Consider the following 25,938-nt stretch of genomic DNA (forward strand, 5'->3'; position numbering starts at 1 on the left):
TTATTATTTTAAAAACAACTGCTGTTTTGTTTTGTGTAGCCCCAGAGGTTTAGCAGATGCTGGGCCCTGTCAGCTCAGCAAAACAGGGAAATTAGAAACCAGTCCCTCTGGTAGTCTCTAGAGAAGTTGTGATACCAGATACGTGGTCCAAACCCTTCACTCCTCAGGGATAGGCTAAGAGATGGGAGTTCCTTCCCGATCATATGGCATTGTATTAGGGCTAGGGATTATGATCAGTGTGTGAAAGTTTTTTCCTACCAGTTTTGATGTGGATAGTTTAACACTCACCTAGGGTGCAGGAGTGGCTAATCAGTTTCTGGATTTCCAGTGATGAGAATTTGCCTGTGTGTTGCTGTCGAATTGATGTGTCCAGGATGATGAAGGAGAGTTTAGGGCCTTCTATTCTGCCGTCTTGTGACTCTGACAGTTTCTTTCAATGTTAAACTATCATACGATCTAGTTACTACATTGGTAGACATTTCTCTCACACAAATGACAACTTATATTTACACGAAAGCCTGTATATAAAATGTTCATAACAGCTTTATTCATAATAGTCAAAACTTGTGAACATATATGTCTCACAGTGGGTGAATAATGAAGTAAACTCTGTTACAGGCATACAATGGAATACTACTCAGCAATAAAAAGGAATGGGCTATTGATACATACCACAACTTCCTTGAATCTCAAAGTACTTAGGCTAAGTAAGAAAAACCAATTACTGAAGATCACATTCTGTATGATTGAATTTATGTAACATTCTTGAAATGACAAAATTGTACAGATAGAGAATGAGGGTTATGGATGGGTGAGTGGAGTAGAAGGGGTAGAATGGAGAAAGGGTGGTGTGGATCTCTGTGGTGATGGAAGAGTTTTGTTCCCTCATTGTATCAATGGCATTATCTTAGTTGTGATATTATAGTGTAGTTTTTTAGATGTTACCATTGGGAGAAACTGAGCAAAGAAGATGTGGGATCTTTCTGTAATATTTCTTACAACTGCATGTGAATCTACAACTAGCTCAAAATAAAAAGTTTAATTATAAGATAAAAGCTACATGAAATGAAGCAAAAAATAATTCACCCTTTTCATGCACACAGAGTCAGAGACTGTGACATAATTTGCAGGATCTAGTGCAGAATACAAATGTAAAACATCTGGTTCAAAAATTATTAATAATTTTGAGACTTTGATGATAAAGCATTAAACCACCTATGGAGCGCTTTAAGCATGATGAACTGTGCTACCACACAGATTGCACATTCACATATCTAGTCCTGCAAATGGAATGAGTTTTGCCCATGATCCATTCACCATTGCCTCTTTGGCTCAGTGAATTTTCTTCTTCAGGAGGGTAATTTTCTCTTCTTTCTCTGCTAAGCTGTTTAACAGTAGTTGCCCTGCCTAATGGGCTTCATCCATTTCTCTCAGATTGTTTTCATGATGCACTAGGATGAAGCACACCCTTTCTCCTAGTCTTGAGGAAACATCGATATTCAGAATATTTAAATCCAGGCACTGACCAATCAGAAGAGTTTCTGGCCAATGTTCCACACTTGAGGGAAATGACATTATCTGAACCCTGAAGAAAAAGGTTGTAGATATTCTCCAGATCAAAGCATCGCCAGGAAGATTTTAGTTGTTGAAGTTCGTAATATTTCCTAAAGCAGGTATGAATTACTAGTAACTTAACAGGTATATTAACTGATGAAGTTTTCATTTCTCAGAACAAACCAGTCAAGGAAGGTGCTATTATACTCCTTTTATTCATAGAGATCTTGAGGCTGACAGAGTTTAATCAATATACTATAATTATTGTGTAATAATAAATTACCATAAACGAGGGGTGCTATGATCTCAATATTTGTGTCTCCCACTCCCAAACTCACACGTTGAAATCCTGACTCTCAAGGTGATGGCATTAGCAGATAAAAGCTTTGGGAGGTGATTAGGTCATGAGGGTAGAACACTGATGAATGGGATTAGTGCCCTTACAAAAGGGACCCACCAAAGTTCCCTTGTTCCTTCCACTATGTGAGGACACATCTAGAAGGTGCCATCAATGAACCAGAAAGTAGGCCCTCACCAGGCACCAAATCTGCCAGCGTTCTGATCTTGGACTTCCAGCCTCCTGAACTGTGAGAAATAAATTTCTGTTGTTTGTAAGTTACCCATTTTATGGTATTTTGTTATAGGCCACATGAACTAAAACAAGTGGATTAAAAACAACACAAATTACTATCTTACTGTCTAGAAATGAGAGATTCAAAATGGCTAAAGTCAGGGTGAAAATGATAGGGCTGCATTTCTTTTGGAGGCTCTAGGGAAGAAGCTGTTTCCTTGCCTTTGTCAGCTTCCAGAGGCCACCTGTATTCCTTAGCTTATGGTCCCTTGCTACAGCTTTAAAGCCAGCAGCACAGCGTCTTCAAATCTCTCTCTGACAGTGACATTCCTGCCTTCCCCTAATAAAGACCCATGTGATTAAATTAGGCCCACCTGGATTATCCTCTGTCTTTAGACCCTTAACCACATCTGCAAAACGTCTTTTGTCATGTAAAATAACATCCTTACCTCAAGGTTTTGGGAATTAGCTCATTAATGTCTTTAGGGGGTCATTATTCTGCTTTCCACAAACATTTAAAATTAACTATCAGGCCACAAAAGTCATAAATGAATTGAGCTTGTTTGCCCCAAAGGCTGTGTTCTTTTTTCTTTTTTTTTTTTGAGACGGACTCACTGTCGCCCAGGCTGGAGTGCAGTGGCACAATCTCGGCTCACTGCAACCTCCACCTCCTGTGTTCAAGCGATTCTCCTGCCTCAGCCTCCCAAGTAGCTGGGATTACAGGTGCGCACCACCAGGTCCAGCTAGTTTTTGTATCTTTAGTAGAGACAGGGTTTTGCCATGTTGGCCAGGCTGGTCTCCAACTCCTGACCTGAGGTGATCCACCTGCCTCGGCCTCCCAAAGTGCTGGGGTTACAGGCGTGAGCCACCACGCCCTGCCAGTTGTGTTCTTTTACATCATAATACACTGCCTTTTATATCCCTCACTTATTCAATATCATTACCATCCATCATGCTGTCACAAACACAGAAACCCAAGAAAAGTGGGATACAGGTCATTGAGAATAAATAATTTTTATAAACTTTTGTTCTTTCTTGTAACTTTTTATCAGTCGGCTATTCTAATGAAGCAAAATCTGATAATATATTGCTTTTATACTACTCAGTTGAGACATTCACATCTATTGAGGAGCAATGGGTACTTTGAAGGGGGTTTTTTCTTTCCTTTCATATCCGGTCAATTAGTCATCAATTTCCGCCTTCTAATATAGATACCACTAAAAAATTATATTTTGAAAGAAGAAATTTATTTTCTAAATGAAATTAAAATTACTCTGTATGTGTACTTCTTTTCCTCACACTGGAATTCTCTAGGGACCGTGTAAATGCACATCACTGTATCTTATGTTGGTATCAGTTATTTAACACAAGGTTGCATAAGAAAGTAAGCATGATGCTATGGCTTAGAAGTCATGAGATTCACATAGTTCAATATAAAGCTTCTGTGATAACTGGAGAGTTATTTTGACACATTTCTCCTTTCATAATTTATGCACCAGCCATCTCAGATTTCAGGTGTTTTCCCAACTCTGTGATATATTCTCTTCGCTCTGGGCCTAACTAAAGAAACAAGAAGACTTCCTTCAACTGGAAGACTTCTTCCTCTACCTCAAATGCCTCACTTTATTTTTTAAGTTAATTAATTAATTAATTAATTTTTTCTTTCTTTGAGATGGAGTCTTGCTGTGTCGCCCAGGCTGGAGTGCAGTGGCACGATCTCGGCTCACTGCAAGCTCCGCTTCCTGGTTTCACGCCATTCTCCTGCCTCAGCCTCCTGAGTAGCTGGGACTACAGGCACCCACCACGGCACCCAGATAATTTTTTGTATTTTAGTAGAGACTGGGTTTCACCGTGTCAGCCAGGATGTATTTATTTATTTATTTGAGACAGAGTCTCACTCTGTTGCCCAGGTGGTGCAACCTTGGCTCACTGCAACCTCGGCCTCTAGGGTTCAAGCAATTCTCCTGCCTCAACCTCCCAAGTAGCTGGGATTACAGGTGCAAGCCACCATGCCCAGGTAATTTTTGTATTTTTAGTAAAGATAGGATTTCACCATGTTGGTCAGGCTGATCTTGAACTCCTGACCTCAGGTGATCCACCCACCTTGGCCTCCCAGAGTGCTGAGATTACAGGTGTGAGCCACCATGCCCGGCCTAAATGCCTCACTTTATTTAACTAACTCCAGCTCATTTGATTGGTACTTTCTTGGGAAAACTTCTTCTGGGTTAAGTGCCCTCATTAACTGCTCTCCTAATAAATTATTCTACTGCCATTCACATCTTGTTACAATAAGTCATGCATACCTACTTATTTTTCAGTTCCCTTAAAGGAAGGGACATTACACTCAAAGTCCACCTGGCATGCTGGCTGAAGGGCATGAAGTTTGAAAATATTTGTTAAATGATTATGGACATCTTTAGGACTTCATGAACTTACTTTCAGTTTAGTTTCTACAAAAGGAGAAACTTACAGCAATGTAGAAACAAGAGATTGATATGAATAAATTATGTGACTAACTCACAGATAATATGTCATTTGATATTTGACCTTTAAAGTAGTTTTCATATCAGATCTTTCGGTTATGGGTTCTATAGCTTACTGTGAACTTAGACATATTAGTTAGTCCCTCACCCAAGATCATCTGAAAAATAAAGGTAATAGCCTCATTAGTTAGTTATGCCAATTAAATAAGAACACATGTTTAAACCTCATATTAATGTGTATGGAGCATAGTAAGTAGTAATAAGCTGGAGTTTTATGTTGTCATGCCAGGCTAATAACAGTAAAAGTAATAGTAGTTTCACTGGAAGGTTCAAGATTAGTGTAGAAATTCCAAGATGATGTGAAATTTATCAGGGTTTACCTTCTGTCCCCTTTAAGCTAACAATGAAATCATAAAACGACGTGAAAGGGAAAAGCCTGCCAGTTCATATCCACTTCTGTGTATGATCATATAACTGGAGAGACGTCAAACTCATGCTGAGAACAACTAGAAGGCTAGAGTTGAAGAAAAAGGATTTCATTAAGATTATTAGAGAGTGTTCAAGGCAACTGGAGGGGGAACAAAGATTCTGGAAAGGGGCCACGGGGAAGTGAGTCAGCATTCCAGGAGCCACCCTTCTCTTAGGGGCATCTTGGCAGTGGGTCAGATGCTGAGATTCTGGGGAGAAGGCAGTGGATACCAGGCATTTTTTGCAGGGACAGAAAAATCTCTTCCTAAAGCACTTGAAGGGCCAAAATCCCAAAGAGGAGAGAGGGCCAAAGAAATGAGAAAAATTTTTCTCTCAAGCAATTTTCAAATTGTTAAATTTCACAGGTTAGGAAGAACAGTGTGAAAAACAGACTTCAACTTTTGGCAATCACATGTTGTTTAGGAGACAAAACCAAATTCAACTTCCAACAAAGAGAAGCAGCTTTGATCAAAAGCAGGTTCTCAGATGGAATTACTAGAAGGCTTTATCATAGGTCCTAGGAAAAACTAGAAAGGATGAAATACTAAAGAAAAAGATAGATGGAATCTTACAGAAACTGGAACTCAGCCCTAACTCAACTTCGTTTCTATTCGATTAAGGCAATAGCTGTCCAATCTGGAACTTATTTCTCACAGGTAAGGGGGGGACTACTGTATAGAATTCAAAAAACAGGTAAAATCAATTTATGTTGTCAGAGTTAAGACAGAGATTATATTTGGGGTAACGAGCGTTGCAGGACGTGAGTAGGGCACATAGGATGTTGGTATTGTTTTATGTGGTTTTAAGATATACTTCATTTAGGTACTTGTTACATGTTATATTTGTAATGAATGTGTTTAGTTGTACGCTTATGATTTGTGCACATTACTAAAAACTATATTTTAGTAAAAAGTGCCCTTACCAGCATTTATATACAAGAAATCAATACATCTGACAAGAAGCTCCTGCTGCTAAAGAGCCTCTGTGCTCCTGGATTATTCCACAGGGAGCACAGAAGCTGCACACCGTTCAGGCCCATTTTTGAAACGTTGTTGTAGCAGCCATAGCAGCAACTTCCCAAAATATCTTGCAGAAATTGAAAACAAGATATTTTTTGAATGAACATAAACTCTTGGGAATGAATTTTAATTTGAGTTGTAGGCCGGGCTCGGTGGCTCAAGCCTGTAATCCCAGCACTTTGGGAGGCCGAGACGGGTGGATCACGAGGTCAGGAGATTGAGACCATCCTGGCTAACACGGTGAAACCCCGTGTCTACTAAGAAATACAAAAAACTAGCCGGGCGAGGTGGCGGGCGCCTGTAGTCCCAGCTACTCGGGAGGCTGAGGCCGGAGAATGGCGTGAACCCGGGAGGCGGAGCTTGCAGTGAGCTGAGATCCGGCCACTGCACTCCAGCCGGGGCAACAAAGCAAGACTCCGTCTCAAAAAAAAAAAAAAAAAAAAAGAAAATTGCTGTTGTCTTTACTCACCTAACATTCATTTCCTCTGAGAGTCAACTCCTTCCTTTCAATACATTCTTATTTTCTATCATGATATTGCTTTGTACCACATAAAATACAATTATACTTTTTTAACAGTCAAAAAATTTTAAGTTATCAAGCATTAGTTTCTTTTGTAACCAAAATACTGTTGGAGAAGTAGCTTCAACTTTTTTTCTTTTAAATTCTTACAAACACCAGTTTATTCTGTTGTGATGAGCTGATTTTTGAAATAATTTGTGTTTCATTTGTTCCTCTAGCTACATTTAATTTAAAGGCTTGAAATTCTGAGTTACTGGGGCAGTTACACACTGACATATTTTAGTAGTTGGGCTTTTCTTGGTTTCGTTTTGTTTCGAATCATTCTTGGGGTTGAAAACAGACTGTGGTTTAGATCACTCATGGTAACGGGAGGCAAAATGCATGACAGTAACAATGTGGAGAAAGACATTGCACCATCCGAATTGCCTGCAAACCCAGGTAAAAAGCTGGGATGTAGAGTAAACGTGAGGACTGGAATGGGAAGGTAGCGGTAGTGATGGGCTCACACAGGTAAGGTACTGATCCAGGAAGAAGTTTTCAAGGATAAGAGATGGAATGTGGGAGTCTATAAATTGGCTTATAATTCATGTGAAATATGCATATATTTATATTCACAGTTGTAACAACTAAGGAGAGGGAACAATGAAACATGTAAGACAATGAGATAAGGTTAAGTTTATGATTGAAAATAAAAATAGTGAATTTCACTAAAAAAAAACTACAAACTCTAAAGTGTTACTCAGATACAAGATACTATCATTATTACACAGGTAGAAAACCTACCATGGAAGCTCATAAGAGAGAAAAGGTAGAAAATAGTCTGTAAAGGACATTTACAAATCAACAAAGTAAACAAAGGTTGAAGTAAAAACTTAGGGCATTCTAATGTAATTATGTTAGATTGGATGCACTGGAACTATATATAGAGAGAGCTTTATATGATGATTTATATGATGACTTAGTAAGTGAAAAGCTTTATATGATGATTTAGTAAGTGGGAAAAAAAAGTCTTTTGCCACAGAGAAAATCAAGGTTTTATAACTTAGGACTTAAAAGTTTGGAGTTTTTTTCCTCCCATCTTAAAAGGTAATCAATTTAAAGAAAAGGTAATTCAGAGGGGGAAAAAGATGAACTTTAAATGTTGTTAAATGACTTAATTTGTTTCTTCATTTATTGGGTATTTTGAGCATTTTATACCAACTGCTTTGAAGTATTTGTCAGATAGTTCCAACATCTCTGTCATTTCCCTCCTTGGCTTGTACTGTCTTTCCCCACTGAAGTTTACATTTTCATGGTTCTTCATATGCTGTGTAATATTGGACTGTAATTTGAACTTTTGAATAAATATTTAGTTAGACTGGATCTTATTTAAATTTTGGAGAATATTGATACTATTGTTTTAGCAAGCAATCACACTGGTGGGATGAAGACAATCTGTGGGATCTGGTTCCAATGTCAGTTCCATTCTGAAAGCCTTTGTAGAGCTTTTCAGGTATATGCCTCAACCCGGGGTGAAACTGGCAACTGTGCAATGCTCTATTCATTAGCTCGGGTCTTAACATCTTTAGTATGCCAATTAGAAACACATCTAGGCATGCATAAGTTGAGGGGCAGGTGAATCCAGGAGTTTATAAATAATGTTCATGGATCTCTTTCTAACGTTTCTCCCTCTTCACCATCTGACCAGTACTTTCAGGTTCCCAAGGGATTCTCCTTTCCATCCTCCATGAAACGCGGGGCTCCTTTTATTCTGATGAACCATACACTTCTGCAGTCATTTCTGCATCTTTAAACTCATGTGGCAGAAGGACAGCGAGAAAGAAGAAAAAAAAGCAAGAGGTTTGGCCCCACTCTCATGGAGCCACAACTCTACTGAATGGAGAGGACTGACTTTTCTTTTCTTTTTATTTCTGAGACGGAGTCTCGCTCTGTCACCCAGGCTGGAGTACAGTGGCCGGATCTCGGCTCACTGCAAGCTCCGCCTCCCAGGTTCACGCCATTCTCCTGCCTCAGCCTCCCGAGTAGCTGGGACTACAGGCGCCCGCCACCTCCCCTGGCTAATCTTTTGTATTTTTAGTAGAGACGGGGTTTCATCGTGTTAGCCAGGATGGTCTCCATCTCCTGACCTCGTGATCCGCCTGCCTCGGCCTCCCAAAGTGCTGGGATTACAGGCGTGGGACACCGCGCCTGGCTGAGGATTGATCTTTCTCAAGGTTTTGGCTATTGCATGTTGCTGTAGTTTCCACTACCATCATCAGATTGCCTGAGGTTTGAGGCACATGGCAGTGTAGACAAGAGAGAGGGAGAAAAAATAAATGTGGTGTTTTCAAACTCTATTTGAGGTAGGAGTTTGCTTTTTTGTTCCTCAAACCATACCTCTAGTGCTTCTCCTGGAGCCCTCTATTTTTATGCTGACAGATGCTCAATTCCATGTTTCTGGCTGTATTAAGTTCAGGGCAGTGATGTTAGAGGAGGGAAATTTAAATTCACCACTGGTTTGATGGCTCTTTAAATTTGGATATTCTTGTAAGATCTGCTGCTAGTATATCCTTTTTCCTTTTGCTCTTTTTTTGGTTTAAAGACCATATTTTTAGAGCCATTTTGGGATCACAGCAAAATTGTGAGAAAGATAGTTTTTTTGTTGTTGTTTGTTTTTCATTTTCTCCTTGTTGCCACACATACGTAGACTCTGTCTTAGCCTGTTTTGTGCTGCTATTACAGAATACCCAAGACTGGGTAATTTATAATGAACAAAATCTATTGGCTCATAGTTCTGGAGGCTGGAAAGTTCAAGACTGAGAGACACATCTGGTGAGGGCCTTTTTGCTCCATCATCCCATGGCAGAATTTGGAAGGGCAAGAGAGCACATGCATAAGAAAGAGAGAGAGCAAGAGGCACCAAACTTGCTTTGATAACAAATCCACTTTCGTGATAGTAAACCCACTCCCATTATAAAGACATCATGACCTGATTCCCTCCCTGGCTCTTTCAAGTACTCCAATCAGTGGTAGGTTCAGTCTTTTTACATAGTCCTGTAGTTCTTGGAGGTTTTGTTCATTCCTTTTCATTCTTTTTTCTCTAGTCTTGTCTGTCTGCCTTATTTCAGCAAGATAGTCTTTAAGCTCTGGTATTTTCTCTTCTGCTTGGTCAATTTGGCTATTGATACTTGTGTTTGCATCATGATGTTCTCGTGCTGTGTTTTTCAGCTCCATCAGGTCATTTATGCTCTCGCTAAACTGGTTATTCTGGTTAACAGCTCCTGTAATCTTTTATCATGCTTCTTAGCTTCTTTGCATTGGGTTAGAACATAATGCTGTAGCTCGGAGAAATTCATTATTACCTACTTTCTGAAGCCTACCTCTGTCAGTTCATCCATCTCAGCTTCAGCCTCGTTCTATGCCCTCGCTGGAGAAGTGTCGCGATCATTTGGAAGAGAAGAGGCATTCTGGCTTTTGGAATTTTCAGGGTTTTTGCATTGTTTTTTTCCTCATCTTTGTGGATTTATCCACCTTTGATCTTTGAGGCTGATGACCTTTGAATGGGGTTTTTGTGGAGTCTTTTTTGTTGATGTTGTCTTTGTTACTTTCTGTTGGTTTGTTTATCTTCTAACAGTCAGCCTTTCTGCTGCAGATCTGCTGCAGTTTACTGGGGAGCCACTCCAGACCCCGTTCACCTGGGTATCACCAGTGGAGGCTGCAGAACAGCAGACCGCTGCCTGCTTCTTCCTTCGGAAGTCTCGCCCCTGAGGGACACTGGCCTGATGCCAGCCGGAACGCTTCTGTATGAGGTGTCTGGTGACCCTTGTTGGGAAGTCTCACCCAGTCAGGAGGCACAGGATCAAGGACCCGCTTATGTAGAGAGTCTGATGTTCCCTTAGCAGAGCTGGTGTGCTGTATTGGGGGAATCCCACTCACCTGGTTCATCTGGTCTCTTCAGAGCCAGCAGGAAAGATTAAGTCTGCTGAATCTGAAACTGCCTCTCCCCTCAGGTACTCTGACTTAGGGAGATGAGAGTTCTGTCTGTAAGCCCCTGACTGGAGCTGCTGGAATGCTTGCAGGAATGGCCCGCCTGGTGAGGAGGGATGGCTCAGGGTCCCACCTAAAGAGGCAGTCTGGCCACAACCTGCCACAGCACTTTGCTGCACTGTGGGAAATTTGGCCCAGTCCAAACCTCTCAGGCTCCTTTGCACTGTCAGGGGCAAACCGCCAACTACTGGTGGTCACCCCTCCCGGCAGGAACTTGGTCATTCCAGGCACACTCCAGACTACTCTGCTGGCAGCGGGGATCTCAAGTCAGTGGGTCTTAGCTTGCAGGGATCCACAGGAGTAGAACCCATTGATTGAGACTGCTGGGCTCTCCTCCTTGGCTTCGGCCCCCTTTCCATGGGACTGGATGGTTCTCCTGCCTCACTGGAGTTCCACGAACCACTGGAGCATGTAAAAACTCCCGCAGCTCAGGGCCTGCCTAAACAGCCACCAATGGGAGTGGCTGTCATTGGTTTGCCCAAGTTTGTGCTTGAGACCCAGGGCCCTGGTGGTGTAGGCTCATAAGGGAATCTTCTGATCTGCAGATTGCAAAAATCTGTGGGAGAAGCATAGTACCCCTGGTGGATAGGACAGACCCTCCCCACTTCCCTTACCTCAGGGAGGCAGGTCTCCCCGCCCTGGGCAACTCCTGGGTGAAGTCACACCCCACCTGCTTTCTCCTTGCTTTCTGTGGGTTGCACCAGCTGCCCAATGAGATGAACTTGGTACCTCAGATGGAGATGCAGAATTCACCTGCCTTCCACATTCATCTCACTAGGAGCTTCAGACCAGAGCTGTTTCTATTTGGCCATTTTGGCCCCTCCCGTCAAGTATGTTTTCTTTTGTAAGAAACTGCCAAAGTGGCTGTAGCATTTAGCTTTCTTACCAGTAATGCATGAGACTTCCGGTTGCTCCACATCCTTGCCAGCATTTGATATTGTTAGTGTTTTAATGTAACGCTTAAGTAATATGTAATGATATCTCATTGTTTTAACTTGCAATTCTCAAAGGACATATGATATTAATAATTTGTCTTCTCATTATTTTGATTATGTCTTTTGCAGATCAAAAGTTTTTAGTTTTAATGAAGTCCAGTTTATCAGTTCTTTCTTTCATGGATTGTGCCTTTGGTATGATATCTAAAAAGTCATCACCATACCCAAAGTTATCTAGGCTTTCTCTTATGTTATCTTCTATGAGTTTTACAGTTTTGTGTTTTACATTTAGGGCTATGATACATTTTGATTTATTTTTGGGAAAGAGGCAAAATCTGGGCCTAGATTCATTTATTTGTATGTGGGTGTCTAGTTGTTCAGCATCATTTGTTGAAAAGACTATCTTTTCTTAATTGTATTGCTTTTGCTCTTTTATCAAAGATCAGTTGACTATATTTATCTGGGTCTATTTATTTTTAGTCTACTTCTCTGCTTTCTATCCTTTTTCATTAATATATTTGTCTTTCTTTTTTTTTAAGAGTCGGAGTCTTGCTCTGTCGCCCAGGCTGGAGTGCAGTAGCGCGACCTCGGCTCACTGCAAGCTAAGCTCTGCCTCCTGGGTTCACACCATTCTCCTGCCTCAGCCTCCCAAGTAGGTGGGACTACAGATGCCCACCACTACCCCCAGCTAATTTTTGTATTTTTAGTAGAGACGAGGTTTCACCATGTTAGCCAGGATGGTCTCAATCTCCTGACCTCGTGATCTGCCTGCCTCGGCCTCCCAAAGTGCTGGGATTACAGGAGTGAACCACCACGCCCGGCCTTATTTGTCTATTCTTTAACAAATACCACATTGTCTTGATTACTGTAGCTTCAGAGTAAATCATGAAGTCAGGTAGTATCAGTTGTTTAACTTTGCTCATCTCCTTCAATAATGTGTTTGCTTTTCTGGGTCTTTTGCTTATCTATACAAACTTTAGAATCAGTTTGTTGATATTTGCACAATAACTTGCTGAGATTATTACTATCATTGCATTTAATCTGTAGATTAAGCTGGGAAGAATTGATATCTTGGCAATGTTGAGTCTTTCTCTCCATGAACACAAAATACTTCTCCATTTATTTAGTTCTACTTTGATTTCATTCATCAGTTTGTAGTTTTCCACATATAGATTTTGTACATATTTTGTTAGATTTATACCTAAGTATTTTATTTCTTGAATGCTAATGTGTATGGCACTGTGTTCTCACATAAAAGTCTGTTTGTTTGTTTCTGGCATATAGAAAAGTGATTGACTTTTGTAGATTAGCCATGCATTCTACAACCTTACATATCAATAACCTTGCATATCAGTTCCCAGAATTTTCAATTCTTCAGGATTTTCTACATGGATGATTATGTCATCTGCAGAGAAATACAGTTTTATTTCTTACTTTCTCATCTGTGTACCTTTTATTTCCTTTATTTCCTTTTCTTGTCTTACTGTGCTATCTAGCACTTCCAGAACAATGTCGTAAAGCATTGGTGAGAGGGACATCTTTGCCTTGTTCTCGATCTTAATGGGGAAAATTCAGGTTTCTCACCATACTTGAGGATGTTAGGTGTAGATTATTGTAGATATTCTTTATTAAGGTGAAGAAGTTCTTCCCTATTTCTAGTTTACTGAGAGTTTTTGTCACAAATCCATGTTGAATTTTGTTTACTGAGAGTTTTTATCACAAATGGCTATTGAATTTTGTTAAATTTTTTCGTATATATTGATATAACCAAGTGAATTTTTTAGCTTGTTAATGTTATGGATAACAATTGATTTTTGAATGCTGAACTTGCCTTAAATAGCTGAAATAAATTTCACTTCATCACAGTGTATAATTCTTTTTATACATCATTGGATTGGATTTGCTAAAGTTTTGTTGAGGTTTCGCATCTATGTTCATGGGGTATAGTGGCCCATAGTTTTCTTTTCCTGTAATGTCTTAATCTGATTTTCCTATTAGGATAAAGCTGGCCTCATAGAATGAGTTAAGAAGTGTCTCTCTGCTCTGACTTGTAAAACAAATTATAGAGAATTGGTATAATTTTTCCCTTAAATGTTTGGTTGAATTCACCAGCAAGTCCATCTTGACATGGTGCTTTCTGTTTTGGAAGGTCTTCTGTACATAACTTCTGTAATAAATGTAAACATATTTAGGTCATCTATTTCTCCATGTATGAGTTTAGAGAAATTATGTCTCTCAAGTGACTGATCCTCTGTGTGGACATAGAACTGTCCATTTTAGCATCCATGGGATCTGTAGTAATAGCTACTTATTTATTTCTGATACGGGTAATTTGTGTCCTTCCTCTTTTCTTCTTAATCACCCTGGCTAGAGCCTTATGCATTATTTTTAATCTTTCAAAACCTAGTTTTGGTTGTGATAACTTTTTCTATTAATGTCCCATTTTTTATTTTTGCTCTGATTATTTCTTTTCTTCTGTTTACTTTGTACCTGATTTGCTCTTCTATTTCTAGTTTCCTAAGGTATAAACTTAGCTAATTAATTTTAGATCTTTATTTTTTTCTAATAGATGCATTCAATGCTATCAATTTCTCTTTAAACAATGCTTTTACTGTATCCCACAAATTTTGTTAAGCTGTATTTTCATTTTCATTTAGTTGAAATATTTTTAAATTTCTATTGTGATTTCTTCCTTGACCCATATGTTGTTTAGAAACATATTGTTTAATCACCACATGTTTGTGGAGATGAGTGGGATTTAAAACTTTTCTTTGTTATTGACTCTAATTTATTTACATTGTGGTCTGTATGATTTCTATTTTGTTAAATTTGCTAGGGTATGTTTTACAGCCCAGAAGGTGGTCTATTATGGTGACTATTCCATGTAATCTTGAGAGTGTATATTCTGCTGTTGTTGCACAAAGTAGTCTATAGATGTCAATTATATTCAGTTGATTGATGGTGTTGCTGAGTTCACCTAAGTTCTACTGATTTTCTCCCTGCCAGATCTGTGCATTTCTTTCTTTCTTTTTATTTTTTCTATTTTGTTGTTTTTGAGACAGAGTCTCGCTCTGTCACCCAGGCTGGAGTGCAGTAGTGCAGTCTCATCTCATTTCAACCACTGCTTCCCGGGTTCAAGCAATCCTCCCCCCTCAGTCTCCTGAGTAACTGGGAATACCAGCACATACCACCACACTTGGCTCATTTTTGTCTTTTTGTAGAGACAGAGTTTTACCACATTGCCCAGGTTGGTCTTGAACTCCTGAGATCAAATAATCCAGTCTTTTTGGCATCCCAAGGTGCTGAGATTACAGGCATGAGCCACTGTACCCTGCTGGATCTGTGCATTTCCAATAAAGTGTTGTTGAAATCACCAACTAGGAAAATGAATTCATTGATTTCTCCTTGCAGTTCTATTAATTTTTGCCTCATGTAGTTAAATACTCTCTTGTTAGGTGCATGCACATTTAGGTTTGTTATGTGGAAACATAACATAGTTTCTTGGAAAACTAATTCTTATACCATTATGCAATAATTTTCATCATTCCTGATAAATTTCCTTGCTTTGAGGTTTGTTCTGTTTGAAATTTGTATAGCTTCTCCTGCTTTCTTTTGTTTGTACCAGTATGATATATATACATGTACATATATTTACAATCCATTTACTTTTAGTTTTTATATTTAAAGTGCATTTCCTGCAGATATCATGTAGTTTAATCTCTGATTTTTAACTGGTGCATTTAGATCATTGATATTAAACTGATTATTAACATAGGTGGATTAAATATCTACCATATTTCTTTCTGTTTTCTATTTTTTGCCTTTGTTCTTTGTTTCTATTTCGTTTTTCACTCTCTTCAGAGACAGAGTCTCATTCTGTTCATTAGGCTGGAGAGTGATGGTGTAATTATAGCTCCCTGTACCCTTGAAATCCTAGGCCCAAGTGATTCTCCCACCTAAGCCCTGAGTACCTGGTATTACAGGCATATGCCACAAAGCCTGGCTAATTTTTATTTAATTTTTGTAGAGAGAGAGTCTTGCTACGTCTCCCAGTCTGGTCTTGAACTTCTGGCCTCAAATGATCCTCCTGCCTCAGTGTCCGAAAGGGTTGGGATTATAAGTGTAAGCTACCACACCCAGCCTTGTCTTCCATTTTTTTCCCTGTATGTTTAGTTTTTAACTTAGCATTTATAAAGTTCTATTTTTTTCTCATTCTTGGTATATCAATTATACTTTTAAAAATGTGATTTTAGGCCAGGCGTGGTGGCTCAAGCCTGTAATCCCAGCCCTTTGGGAGGCCGAGACGAGCAGATCACGAGGTCAGAAGATCGAGACCATCCTGGCTAACACGGTGAAACCCTGTCTCTACTAAAAAATACAAAAAACTAGCCAGGCGAGGTGGCGGGCACCTGTAGTCCCAGCTACTCGGGAGGCTGAGGCAGGAGAATGGCGTGAACCTGGGAGGCAGAGCTTGCAGTGAGCTGAGATCCAGCCACTGCACTCCAGCCCGGGTGACAGAGCGAGACTCCATCTCAAAAAAAAAAAAAAAAAAAGTGATTTTAGTGGTTACCCTAGTGTTTGCAATATACACTCACAACTAACATAAGTTTGCTTTCAAATAATACTATACCATTTCACAGGTACTGTGAGTATCTTCTAATAAAAAAATCCTAATTCCCTGCTTTTATCCCATGGGTCATTTCTGTTATTTATTTTATTTACATATAAGAATACATAAGCATATAAATCTATATATATAAGCACACATATTTAATATATTGGTACTATTATTATTTTGAACAAATTGTCATTTGTTAGATCAATTAAGAATAAGAAAAATAAATAGTTTTATTTTACCTTCACTTATTTTTTATATACTTCCTTTTTCATATAATTTATGTTTCTAACCTGTATAATTCTCTTTCCATTTAAAATAATTGCATTTACCTTTTTTGTTTTTTGATATAAGACAGGTCTACTGGCAACAAGTTATCTCAGTGTTTGTCTAAAATAGTATTTGTTTGTCATTCATTTTGAAGAATTTTTTAGGCTAAAGAATTCTAAGTTAATAAGGTTTTTTTCTCTTAATACTTTAAATATTTGTTTCCACTGTCTTCTTACTTGCATGGTTTTTGAGGAGAATGTAAAAGTCATTTTTATCTTTGTTTCTCTACATGTAGAATTTATTTTCCTCTGGATTCTCTTATGATTTCTTAAATATTTTATAAAGGGGGTACAGGGGCATATGTGAACTCTATATTTTTCATTCAGTATTTCTGTCAACTTAAACTGCTAAAAACTAAAATCTGTTGATTAAGACAAATATCTTGGGAAACATCAGTGTAAAGCTTGCTAATGTCTCTAGTGTTGCGGGGAATGTTAGAGAAAAATACGCCTATTTAGCTAAGGACAAATCTAGATAAATTAACTAGAAGTGTGAATTGTATACAAGAGATTGTGTCAGAACAGGGTTCCAATAATAAACTTTATAAGAGGTTTTAGATAACCTAAGACATTTTGAAATATAACACAGATACAGGAAATTATACAATACAAATATGTAGCTTGATTAATTATTGTAAGATAAACACCTTTGTTGACTCCTGATATGGCCTAGCTGTGTCTTCACCCAAATCTCATCTTGAATTGTAGTTCTCATAATCCCCACTTGTCATGGGAGGGACCCAATGGGAGATAACTGAATCATGGAGGTGGTTACCCTTCATGCTGTTCTCGTGATAGTGAGTGAGTTTTCGTGAGATCTGATGGTTTTATAAGGGGCTTTTACCCCTTTGTTAGGCACTTCTCTCTCCTGCTGCCACGTGAAGAAAAACATGTTTGCTTCTTCTTCCATCATTATTGTAAGTTTCCTGAGGCCTCCCCAGCCATGCAGAACTGTGAGTCAATTAAACTTTCCTTTTAAATTATCCAGTCTCGGGCAGTTCTTCATAGCAGTGAGGATGGACTAATACAACTACTAACATTGTCTGAGAAAGATCCTTGTTATGTGGCTCAGAGACCTTCTATGTATTCTGAACTATTCACTCTCCTATCCTTCCAAGAATAACACTAATTTGACCTCTACCATAATCACTTTATCATTTCAGTTTTGCCTTTTTTCCTCCAAAACAATGCCTTTTAAGTCTATTTTAATCAATAGATCTCCTCTTAATATCGTTTAAAAATATTTCTTTACATTTTTAGACAGGAATCAGAATAACTTGCTATGTTGAATTTCCAACGATTTGGATGTTGATTTCATTCCTGTGGTTTAGTTGACATGAATCTCTCCAATTGAAAGGGTAACCTGAATATGGTAGCTGGAAAGTTAAAATCAATTCTTTTAACTTTTGAAAATTATTACACTGTAGAGATAGAATAGTAAGTTCATAAGATGACAGGTCATTTGCATCCTCTAGTGAAAAGGGAAGGAATTAAATAAAAATAACATTTTGATGGTTAATGTTTCTGGCAGTATTATGTATGTATTTAATTGCTAAAATGTTTTTCAATAATTTTTTCCAGGTTATCGGCATTCAAAAGAGCATTCTGGTAAAGCTACCTTAATTTGGCCTTTATTTTTCTTAATCATGTTTCTGACAATCATAGTGTGTGGAATGGTTGTTGCTTTAAGTGGTAAGTGAACTGTAATCTTCATTCATCTAGAGAGAATTATACTTGTAAAAAGAAGAGAAAGAATCTAAATAATTTTACTATTCTTTACAGCTTTTAATATATTGTCTCACTAATTGAGTTAGACTCCAATAGCTTTTTAAGTGGCATCAAAAATTTTAATTATGTAAATAGGGTTCACACTATTCCAAGTTTAGTGAAATGATCAGAATCTTCAGAAGGTAGAAGACAGACCACTATTCCTTAAGAATACTGATGCAAAAATTTTAAAAAATAGTAAACTGAAAAATAGTCCCTTATCCAATCTAGGGACATAGTTAATTTTACCTCCACAACAGCCTTGTTTCATGAAAAATAGCAAAACAGATGGTTTAAAGTATACAAAACTACTAAGTGGCTATAACATCACAGGCAGCCTGGTCTTTCTTCCTAGCTGTTTGAGCATGTTCTGGCCCTTGTTTTTTTTAGCATATGTAGCCCATCTCCCTCGAAAACAAACTCCTTTTAGTGATTGTACCCTAAAAGCAATTTAGCTATAAAAATTATCTTGTACCTCAAAACATGCTTGCATTGCATCTAATATAAACCAAGCTGAGACATAGAAAACTACAAAAACACTTTCCCCAAACCTCATGCCACTCTACGTATCAACCTAAAATCTACCCCCATTATTGGATTCTGAAGTAATTTCAGAGAGACCCTTCAAATACTGCTTACATAACTTAGAGTCAGCAATACTTGGAACACTCCATGTTCTAGATAATTCCTATTCATTTGCGAATCTTTTGCTTATTATCTTTTGCCATTTTGAAACCACAGATACATTATAACACTTTATACATTTATGAAGCAAAAATAATTTTTTTATTTCAGAGACTTAAGTCAACTAATTATAACTATTTAAGAAAGATTGGAAGGAGACAATTTTTGTGGTCTGTAGATACCTCAATATTAATCAAGGGAATGTATTCTAAAATATAATTTAAATTTATAGCCTTTTTTTTTTTACAGTAAGCATATGAAATTGACACTTATGATTGTTTTCCTTTATTATCCATTATGTGTTTCTCTTCCTTTCAGCTAGCACTTTGACTGGAAATGATTTCTTGTGTGGAGCCAATAGCTGGAGCCATCTTTTAATCTGGTCATTTTCTTTCTTTCTTTTTTTAAATGTGTTATTATTTATTACTTTGTATCATTTTTATGTTTTATTTAACATTTAGATTGTTAGTTAACTATTCAGATATGGTATTTCCCCATTTAGATCAAGTTTTTTTTTTTTTTTTTTTTTTTTTTTTTTTTTTGAGACGGAGTCTCGCTCTGTCGCCCAAGCTGGAGTGCAGTGGCCGGATCTCAGCTCACTGCAAGCTCCGCCGCCCAAGTTTACGCCATTCTCCTGCCTCAGCCTCCCGAGTAGCTGGGACTACAGGCGCCTGCCACCTCGCCCGGCTAGTTTTTTGTATTTTTTAGTAGAGACGGGGTTTCACCGTGTTAGCCAGGATGGTCTTGATCTCCTGACCTCGTGATCCGGCCGTCTCGGCCTCCCAAAGTGCTGGGATTACAGGCTTGAGCCACCGCGCCCGGCCTAGATCAAGTTATTAAGATTGGCTTTAGTTATAAAAATTCCTAATAGAGCTTTGCAGTTATAGCTCTGGTCCCCGACTTTTTTTTTTTTTTTTTAATTATACCTTAAGTTCTGGGATAAATGTGTAGAACCTGCAGGTTTGTTACATAGGTATACACGTGCCATGGTGGTTTGATGCACCCATAAGCCTGTCATCTATATTAGGTATTTCTCCTAATGCTATCCTTCCTGTTCCCCCCAACCCTCAACAGCCCCAGTGTGTGATGTTCCCCTCCCTGCATCCATGTGTTCTCATTGTTCACCTCCCACATGTGAGTGAGAACCTGCAGTGTTTGGTTTTCTGTTCCTGTGTTAGTTTGATGAGAATGATGGTTTCCAGTTTCATTAGTCTCCCTGCAAAGAATATGAACTCATTCTTCTTTATGGCTGCATAGTATTCCATGGTATATATGTGCTATATTTTCTTCATCCAGTCTATCACTGATCAGCATTTGGATTGGTTCCAAGTCTTTGCTATTGTGAATAGTGCTGCAGTAAACATACATGAGCATGTGTCTTTATAGTAGAATAATTTATAATCTTTTGACTATATGCTCAGTAATGGGATTGCTGGGTCAAATGGTATTTCTGGTTCTAGATCCTTGCGGAATCGCCATGCTGTCTTCCACAATGATTGAGCTAATTTACACTCCCATCAACAGTGTAAAAGCGTTGCTATTTCTCTGCATCCTCTTCAGCATCTGTTGTTTCCTGACTTTTAAATGATTGTCGTTGTAACTGGCCTAAGATGGTATCTCATTGTGGTTTTGATTTGAATTTCTTTAATGATCAGTAATGATGAGCTTTTTATCATGTATTTGTTGGCCACATATATGTATTCTTTTGTGAAGTCTCTGTTCATATGTTTTGCCCATTTTTTGATGGAGTTTTTTGTTTTTTTCTTGTAAATTTAAGTTCCTTGTAGATTCTAGATATTAGCCCTTTGTCAAATGGATAGATTACAAAATTTTTTGATAATTTTTTTTTTGTTTGCTGTGCAGAAGCTCTTTAGTTAAATTAGATCGCATTTGTCAATTTTGGCTTTTGTTGCCATTGCTTTTGGTGTTTTAGACATGAAGTCCTTGCCCGTGCCTATGTCCTGAATGGTGTTGCCTAGGTTTTCTTCTAGGGGTTTTATGGTGTTAGGTCTAACATTTAAGTCTTTAATCCATCTTGAATTAATTTTTGTAAAAGGTATAAGGAAGGGATCCAGTTTCAGCTTTCTACATATGGCTAGCCAGTTTTCCCAGCACCATTTATTAAATAGGGAATCCTTTCCCCATGGCTTGTTTTTGTCAGGTTTGTCAAAGATCAGATGGTTGTAGATGTGTGGTGTTATTTCAGAGGCCTCTATTATGTTCCATTGGTCAATATATCTGTTTTGGTACCAGTACCATGCTGTTTTGATTACTGTAGCCTTGTAGTATAGTTTGAAGTCAGGTAGCATGATGCCTCCAGCTTTGTTTTTTTGCTTAGGATTGTCTTAGTATACAGGCTCTTTTTGGGTTCCATATGAAATTTAAAGTAGTTTTTTTTTTTTTTTTTAATTCTGTGAAGAAAGTCGATGATAGCTTGATGGGAATAGCAATGAATCTATAGATTACTTTGGGCTGTATGACCATTTTAATAATATTGATTCTTCCTATCCATGAGCACGGAATGATTTTCCATTTGTTTGTGTCATCTCTTATTTCCTTGAGCAGTGGTTTGTAGTTCTCCTTGAAGAGGTCCTTCACATCTCTTGTAAGTTGTATTCTTAGGTATTTTATTCTTTTAGTAGTGACTGTGAATGAAAGTTCACTCATGATTTGGCTCTCTGTTTGTCTGTTATTGGGGTATAGCAATGCTTGTGATTTTTGCACATTGATTTTGTATCCTGAGAATTTGCTGAAGTTGCTTATCAGCTTAAGAAGTTTTGGGGATGAGGCGATGGGGTTTTCTAAATATGCAATTATGTCATCTACAAACAGAGACAATTTGACTTCCTTTCTTCCTATTGAATACATTTTATCTCTTTCTTTTACCTGATTGCCCTGACCAGAACTTCCAATACTATGTTGAATAGGAGTGGTGAGAGAGGGCATTCTTACCTTGTGCCAGTTTACAAAGGGAATGCTTCCAGCTTTTGGCCACTCAGTATGATATTCGCTATGAGTTTGTCATAAATAGCTCTTATTATTTTTAGATATGGTCTATCAATACCTAGTCTATTGAGTGTTTTTTGCATGAAGGGATGTTGAATTTTATAAAAGGCCTTTTCTGTATCTATTAAGATAATCATGTGGTTTTTGTCATTTGTTCTGTTTATGTAATGGATTACTTTATTAATTTACATATATTGAACTAGGCTTTCATCCCAGGGATGAAGCTGACTTGATTGTGGTGGATAACCTTTTTGACATGCTGCTGGATTCAGTTGGCCAGTATTTTTTGAGGATTTTTGCATTGATGTTCATCAGGAATATTGGTCTAAAATTATCTTTTTTTTGTTGTATCTCTGCTAGGTTTTGGTATCAGGATGATGCTGGTCTCATATAATGAGTTAGGGAGAATTTTCTCTTTTTCTATTGTTTGGAATAATTTCAGAAGGAATGGTACCAGCTCCTGTTCACACCTCTGGTAGAATTTGGCTCTGAATCTGTCTGGACCTGGGCTTTTTTTGGTTGGGTAGGCTATTAATTACTGCCTCAATTTTGGAACATGTTATTGGTCTATTCAGGAATTCAATTTCTTCCTTGTTTAGTCTTGGGAGGGCGTATGTGTCCAGGAATTTATCCATTTCTTCTTTGCCTGGGTATTGCTAGCAAAAGCTGCAGAAAAGCAAAGATTGCTACCTGCTCCTTCCTTTGGAAGCTTCATCCCAGAGGGGCACCCACCAGATGCCAGCTGAACTCTCCTGTATGAGGTGCCTATCAACCCCTGGTAGGAGGTATCTCCCAGTCAGGAGGCATGGGGGTCAGGGACCCACTTGAGAAGGCAGTCTTTCCCTTAGAAAAGCTCGAGCTCTGTGCTGGGAGATCCATGGCTCTTTTCAGAGGTGGCTGGCAGGAACATTTAAGTCTGCTGAAGCCACAACCACAGCCACCCTTTCCCCCAGGTGCTCTGTCCCAGGGAGATAAGAGTTTTATCTATAAGCCCCTGACTGGGGCTGCTGCCTTTCTTTCAGAGACGTCTTGCCCAGAGAGAAGGAATCTAAAGAGGCAGTCTGGCTGCAGTAGCTTTGCTGCACTGTGGTGGGCTCTGCCCAGTCCAAACTTCCCCGTGGGCTTTGTTTACACTGTGAGGAGAAAACTGCCTACTCAAGCCTCAGTAATGGCGGATGCTCCTCCCCTCACCAAACTTGAGCATCCGGGGTCCACTTCAGACTGCTGTGCTGGCAGCAAGAATTTCCAGTCAGCGGACCTTAGCTTGCTGGGCTCTGTGGGGGTTGGACCCACTGAGCAAGACCACTTGGCTCCCTGGCTTCAGCCCCTTTTCCAGTAGAGTGAATGGTTCTGTCTCAGTGGGTTCCAGGCACCGGTGGGGCATTGAAAAAAAACTCCTGCAGCTAGCTTAGTGACTGCCCAAACAGCCGCCCAGTTTTGTGCTTGAAAACCAGGGTTCTCGTGGTGTAGGCACTCTAGGGAATCTCCTGGTCTGTGGGTTGCAAAAAACCATGGGAAAAATATAGCATCTGGGCCAGATAGCACCTTCCCTCACAGCACAGTCCCTCATGGCTTCTCTTGGCTAGGGGAGGGAGCTCCCCCACCCCTTGTGCTTCCTGGGTGAAGCAACGCCCCATCCTGCTTCTGCTTGCCCTCCGTGGGCTGTACGCACTGTGTAACCAGTCCCAGTGAGATGATCCAGGTACCTCAGTTGGAAATACAAAAATCACCTGCCTTCTGCATCGGTCTCACTGGGAGCTACAGACCAGAGCTGTTCCTAATCAACCATCTTGCCCTCTCTGGTCTGGTCATTTTCTTTAAACTGGTTGATACAGGAGCAGTGATAGCACAACAAAGATGCACAGATTTGGGGAAAGTCATCCTGCCTTATGGTCTGGTTCAAGGAATTACATTGTAATAGTTATAATTTGGTACCTAGTTTGTGATACCAAACCAGGTACAATACATGTTTGCCTGGTGTTATGATTTGACATTCAGATTACACCAGTTATTATTCATAACCAAGCATGATTTCTCATCTCATAAGAGCCAAATCCAAGGATAGTGATGCCAATTGGTAGTAATGATTCTATGAATACCCAGCATTCTGGTCTATCATAGACACTTTCAGAACTGTTGAGTTGAAGCGAGAAGGGAATCATATAACAGAAGATGAACAGTCAGCTACTAGGTCCTCAGTGACAACTATCTGGAGAAACATTCATTGCTTTAGATCCCACGTGAAGAGAGCATTTCTCCTGATTATATAAGAAGTGTGTCAGAAAAGCCTGTCCATGAGGTATTGCTGCCTTCAAACTGTAGAAAACCTCACTAAATCTCCTTAGTGGAAGGAAGCTCACTGTACAACAACTTATTTCATATTTATGATAGTATTTAGACATATACGAGGCCTTTTCACATCAAGAAACCTTATTCACATGAGGTGTCTATGTCCTGCCCTTCATTTTACTAAGTCATCTAGAGCAGCAGTCCCCAACCTTTTTGGCACAAGGGACCAGTTTTGTGAAAGACAACGTTTTCATAGACTGGGGTCAAAGAATGGTTTGGGGATAATTTAAGTGCATTTCTTTTATTGTGCCCTTTATTTCCATTATTATTACATTGTGTAATAATATATAGTAAAATAATTATACAACTCAACATAATGTAGAATCAGTGGGAGCCCTGAGCTTGTTTTTCTGAAAGTAGATGCTACCATCTGTGAGTGATGGGAGACAGTAACAGATCATCAGGCATTAGATTCTCACCAGGAGCCCACAACCTAGATTCCTCACATGAGCAGTTCCCAATAGGGTTTTCACTCCTATGAGAATCCAATGCCACTGCTGATCTGACAGGAGGAGGAGCTCAGGAGGTAATGAGTGATGGGGAGTGGCTGTAAATACAGATGAAGCTTCACTCATTCATTCACTGCTTACCTCCTGCTGTACGGCCTGCTTCCTGACTTACCATGGACCAGTACTGATCCATGGCCTAGCGGTTGGGGACCCCTGATCTAGAGCACGTGGAGAACTATCTGTTCTCCAAAGCTGATCAAATGCTATCATTAATGTATCTAATATTTTAAGAAAGGTTGACACTGTTGAGAGCCAAATAGATACATGGCCCAGCGCAAGGTTAAGTAATTCCTTTTTCAGCTCACCCCCTGCTGAAGGCATGAGTTTGCATCTCAGTTTTGCCATTTGCTATGTAATGTATACAATTATATTTAGCATCATATTTCTCATTTGAAAAATGAAAATAATACATTTAATACTTAATGAGAGTGTCAGAGAGTATATTAGCACTTGGTAATTTATACAATACGATATAAAAGTATAAATTTTTATTTTATTTTATTTTTTAAATTTTATTTATTTTTATTTTATTTTCAGCAATAAGAGCTAACTGCCATCAAAAGCCATCAGTATGTCTTCAAGCTGCATGCCCAGAAAGCTGGATTGGTTTTCAAAGAAAGTGTTTCTATTTTTCTGATGACACCAAGAACTGGACATCAAGTCAGAGGTTTTGTGACTCCCAAGATGCTGCTCTTGCTCAGGTTGAAAGCTTCCAGGAACTGGTAAGAAAATAGTTCTGGTCAGAATCAAAGATTCAGGCCTACAAGGATATTTTTTCCTGTGAAATTATCTAAGAGGTAGGTTTAGACATCTGCCTTATATTGATTTTTTTTTTTTTTTTTTTTTTTTTTTGTATAAGAAAAGAGTAACCTAGCATGTATTACATTTTACAGTGAACCATCTAAAATTACCTTAACACTCCTGGCAGGAACAGGCCCAGAAGGCAAGCAAGCCAGAGGCTTCTTTGTGCAAATAAGGATTAGAAAAGTACTGGTAAAAACACCATTTTAAATGTGTAAGAAGTTAGCAACATTGTTTCAAAATAAATCAAACAAGGCCAGGAGCAGCAACACATGCCTGGAACCCCAGGACTTTGGGAGGCC

The 25,938-nt window shown here is 38.9% G+C and overlaps 1 protein-coding gene across 3 annotated transcripts in view; it reads left to right on the forward strand.

Moving 5' to 3' along the window:
• The first annotated feature begins 6,943 nt into the window (after positions 1-6,943).
• LOC105499906 (C-type lectin domain family 2 member D) overlaps positions 6,944-25,938 on the forward strand; it is a 28,386-nt gene continuing 9,391 nt past the window's right edge. Inside the window, exons 1-3 of one of the 3 annotated variants that reach the window (XM_011772770.2) lie at positions 6,944-7,053; positions 18,102-18,128; positions 25,373-25,557. In XM_011772770.2, the coding sequence (XP_011771072.2) occupies positions 6,975-7,053; positions 18,102-18,128; positions 25,373-25,557 (291 nt within the window). In that variant the 5' untranslated portion in view covers positions 6,944-6,974. Of the gene's footprint in view, positions 7,054-18,101; positions 18,213-25,372; positions 25,558-25,938 lie in introns of all 3 variants that reach the window. The other 2 variants (XM_011772766.3, XM_011772772.2) reach the window with 2 other exon arrangements.

Source organism: Macaca nemestrina, chromosome 10 (assembly GCF_043159975.1).
Source record: "Macaca nemestrina isolate mMacNem1 chromosome 10, mMacNem.hap1, whole genome shotgun sequence".
NCBI lineage: Eukaryota > Metazoa > Chordata > Mammalia > Primates > Cercopithecidae > Macaca > Macaca nemestrina.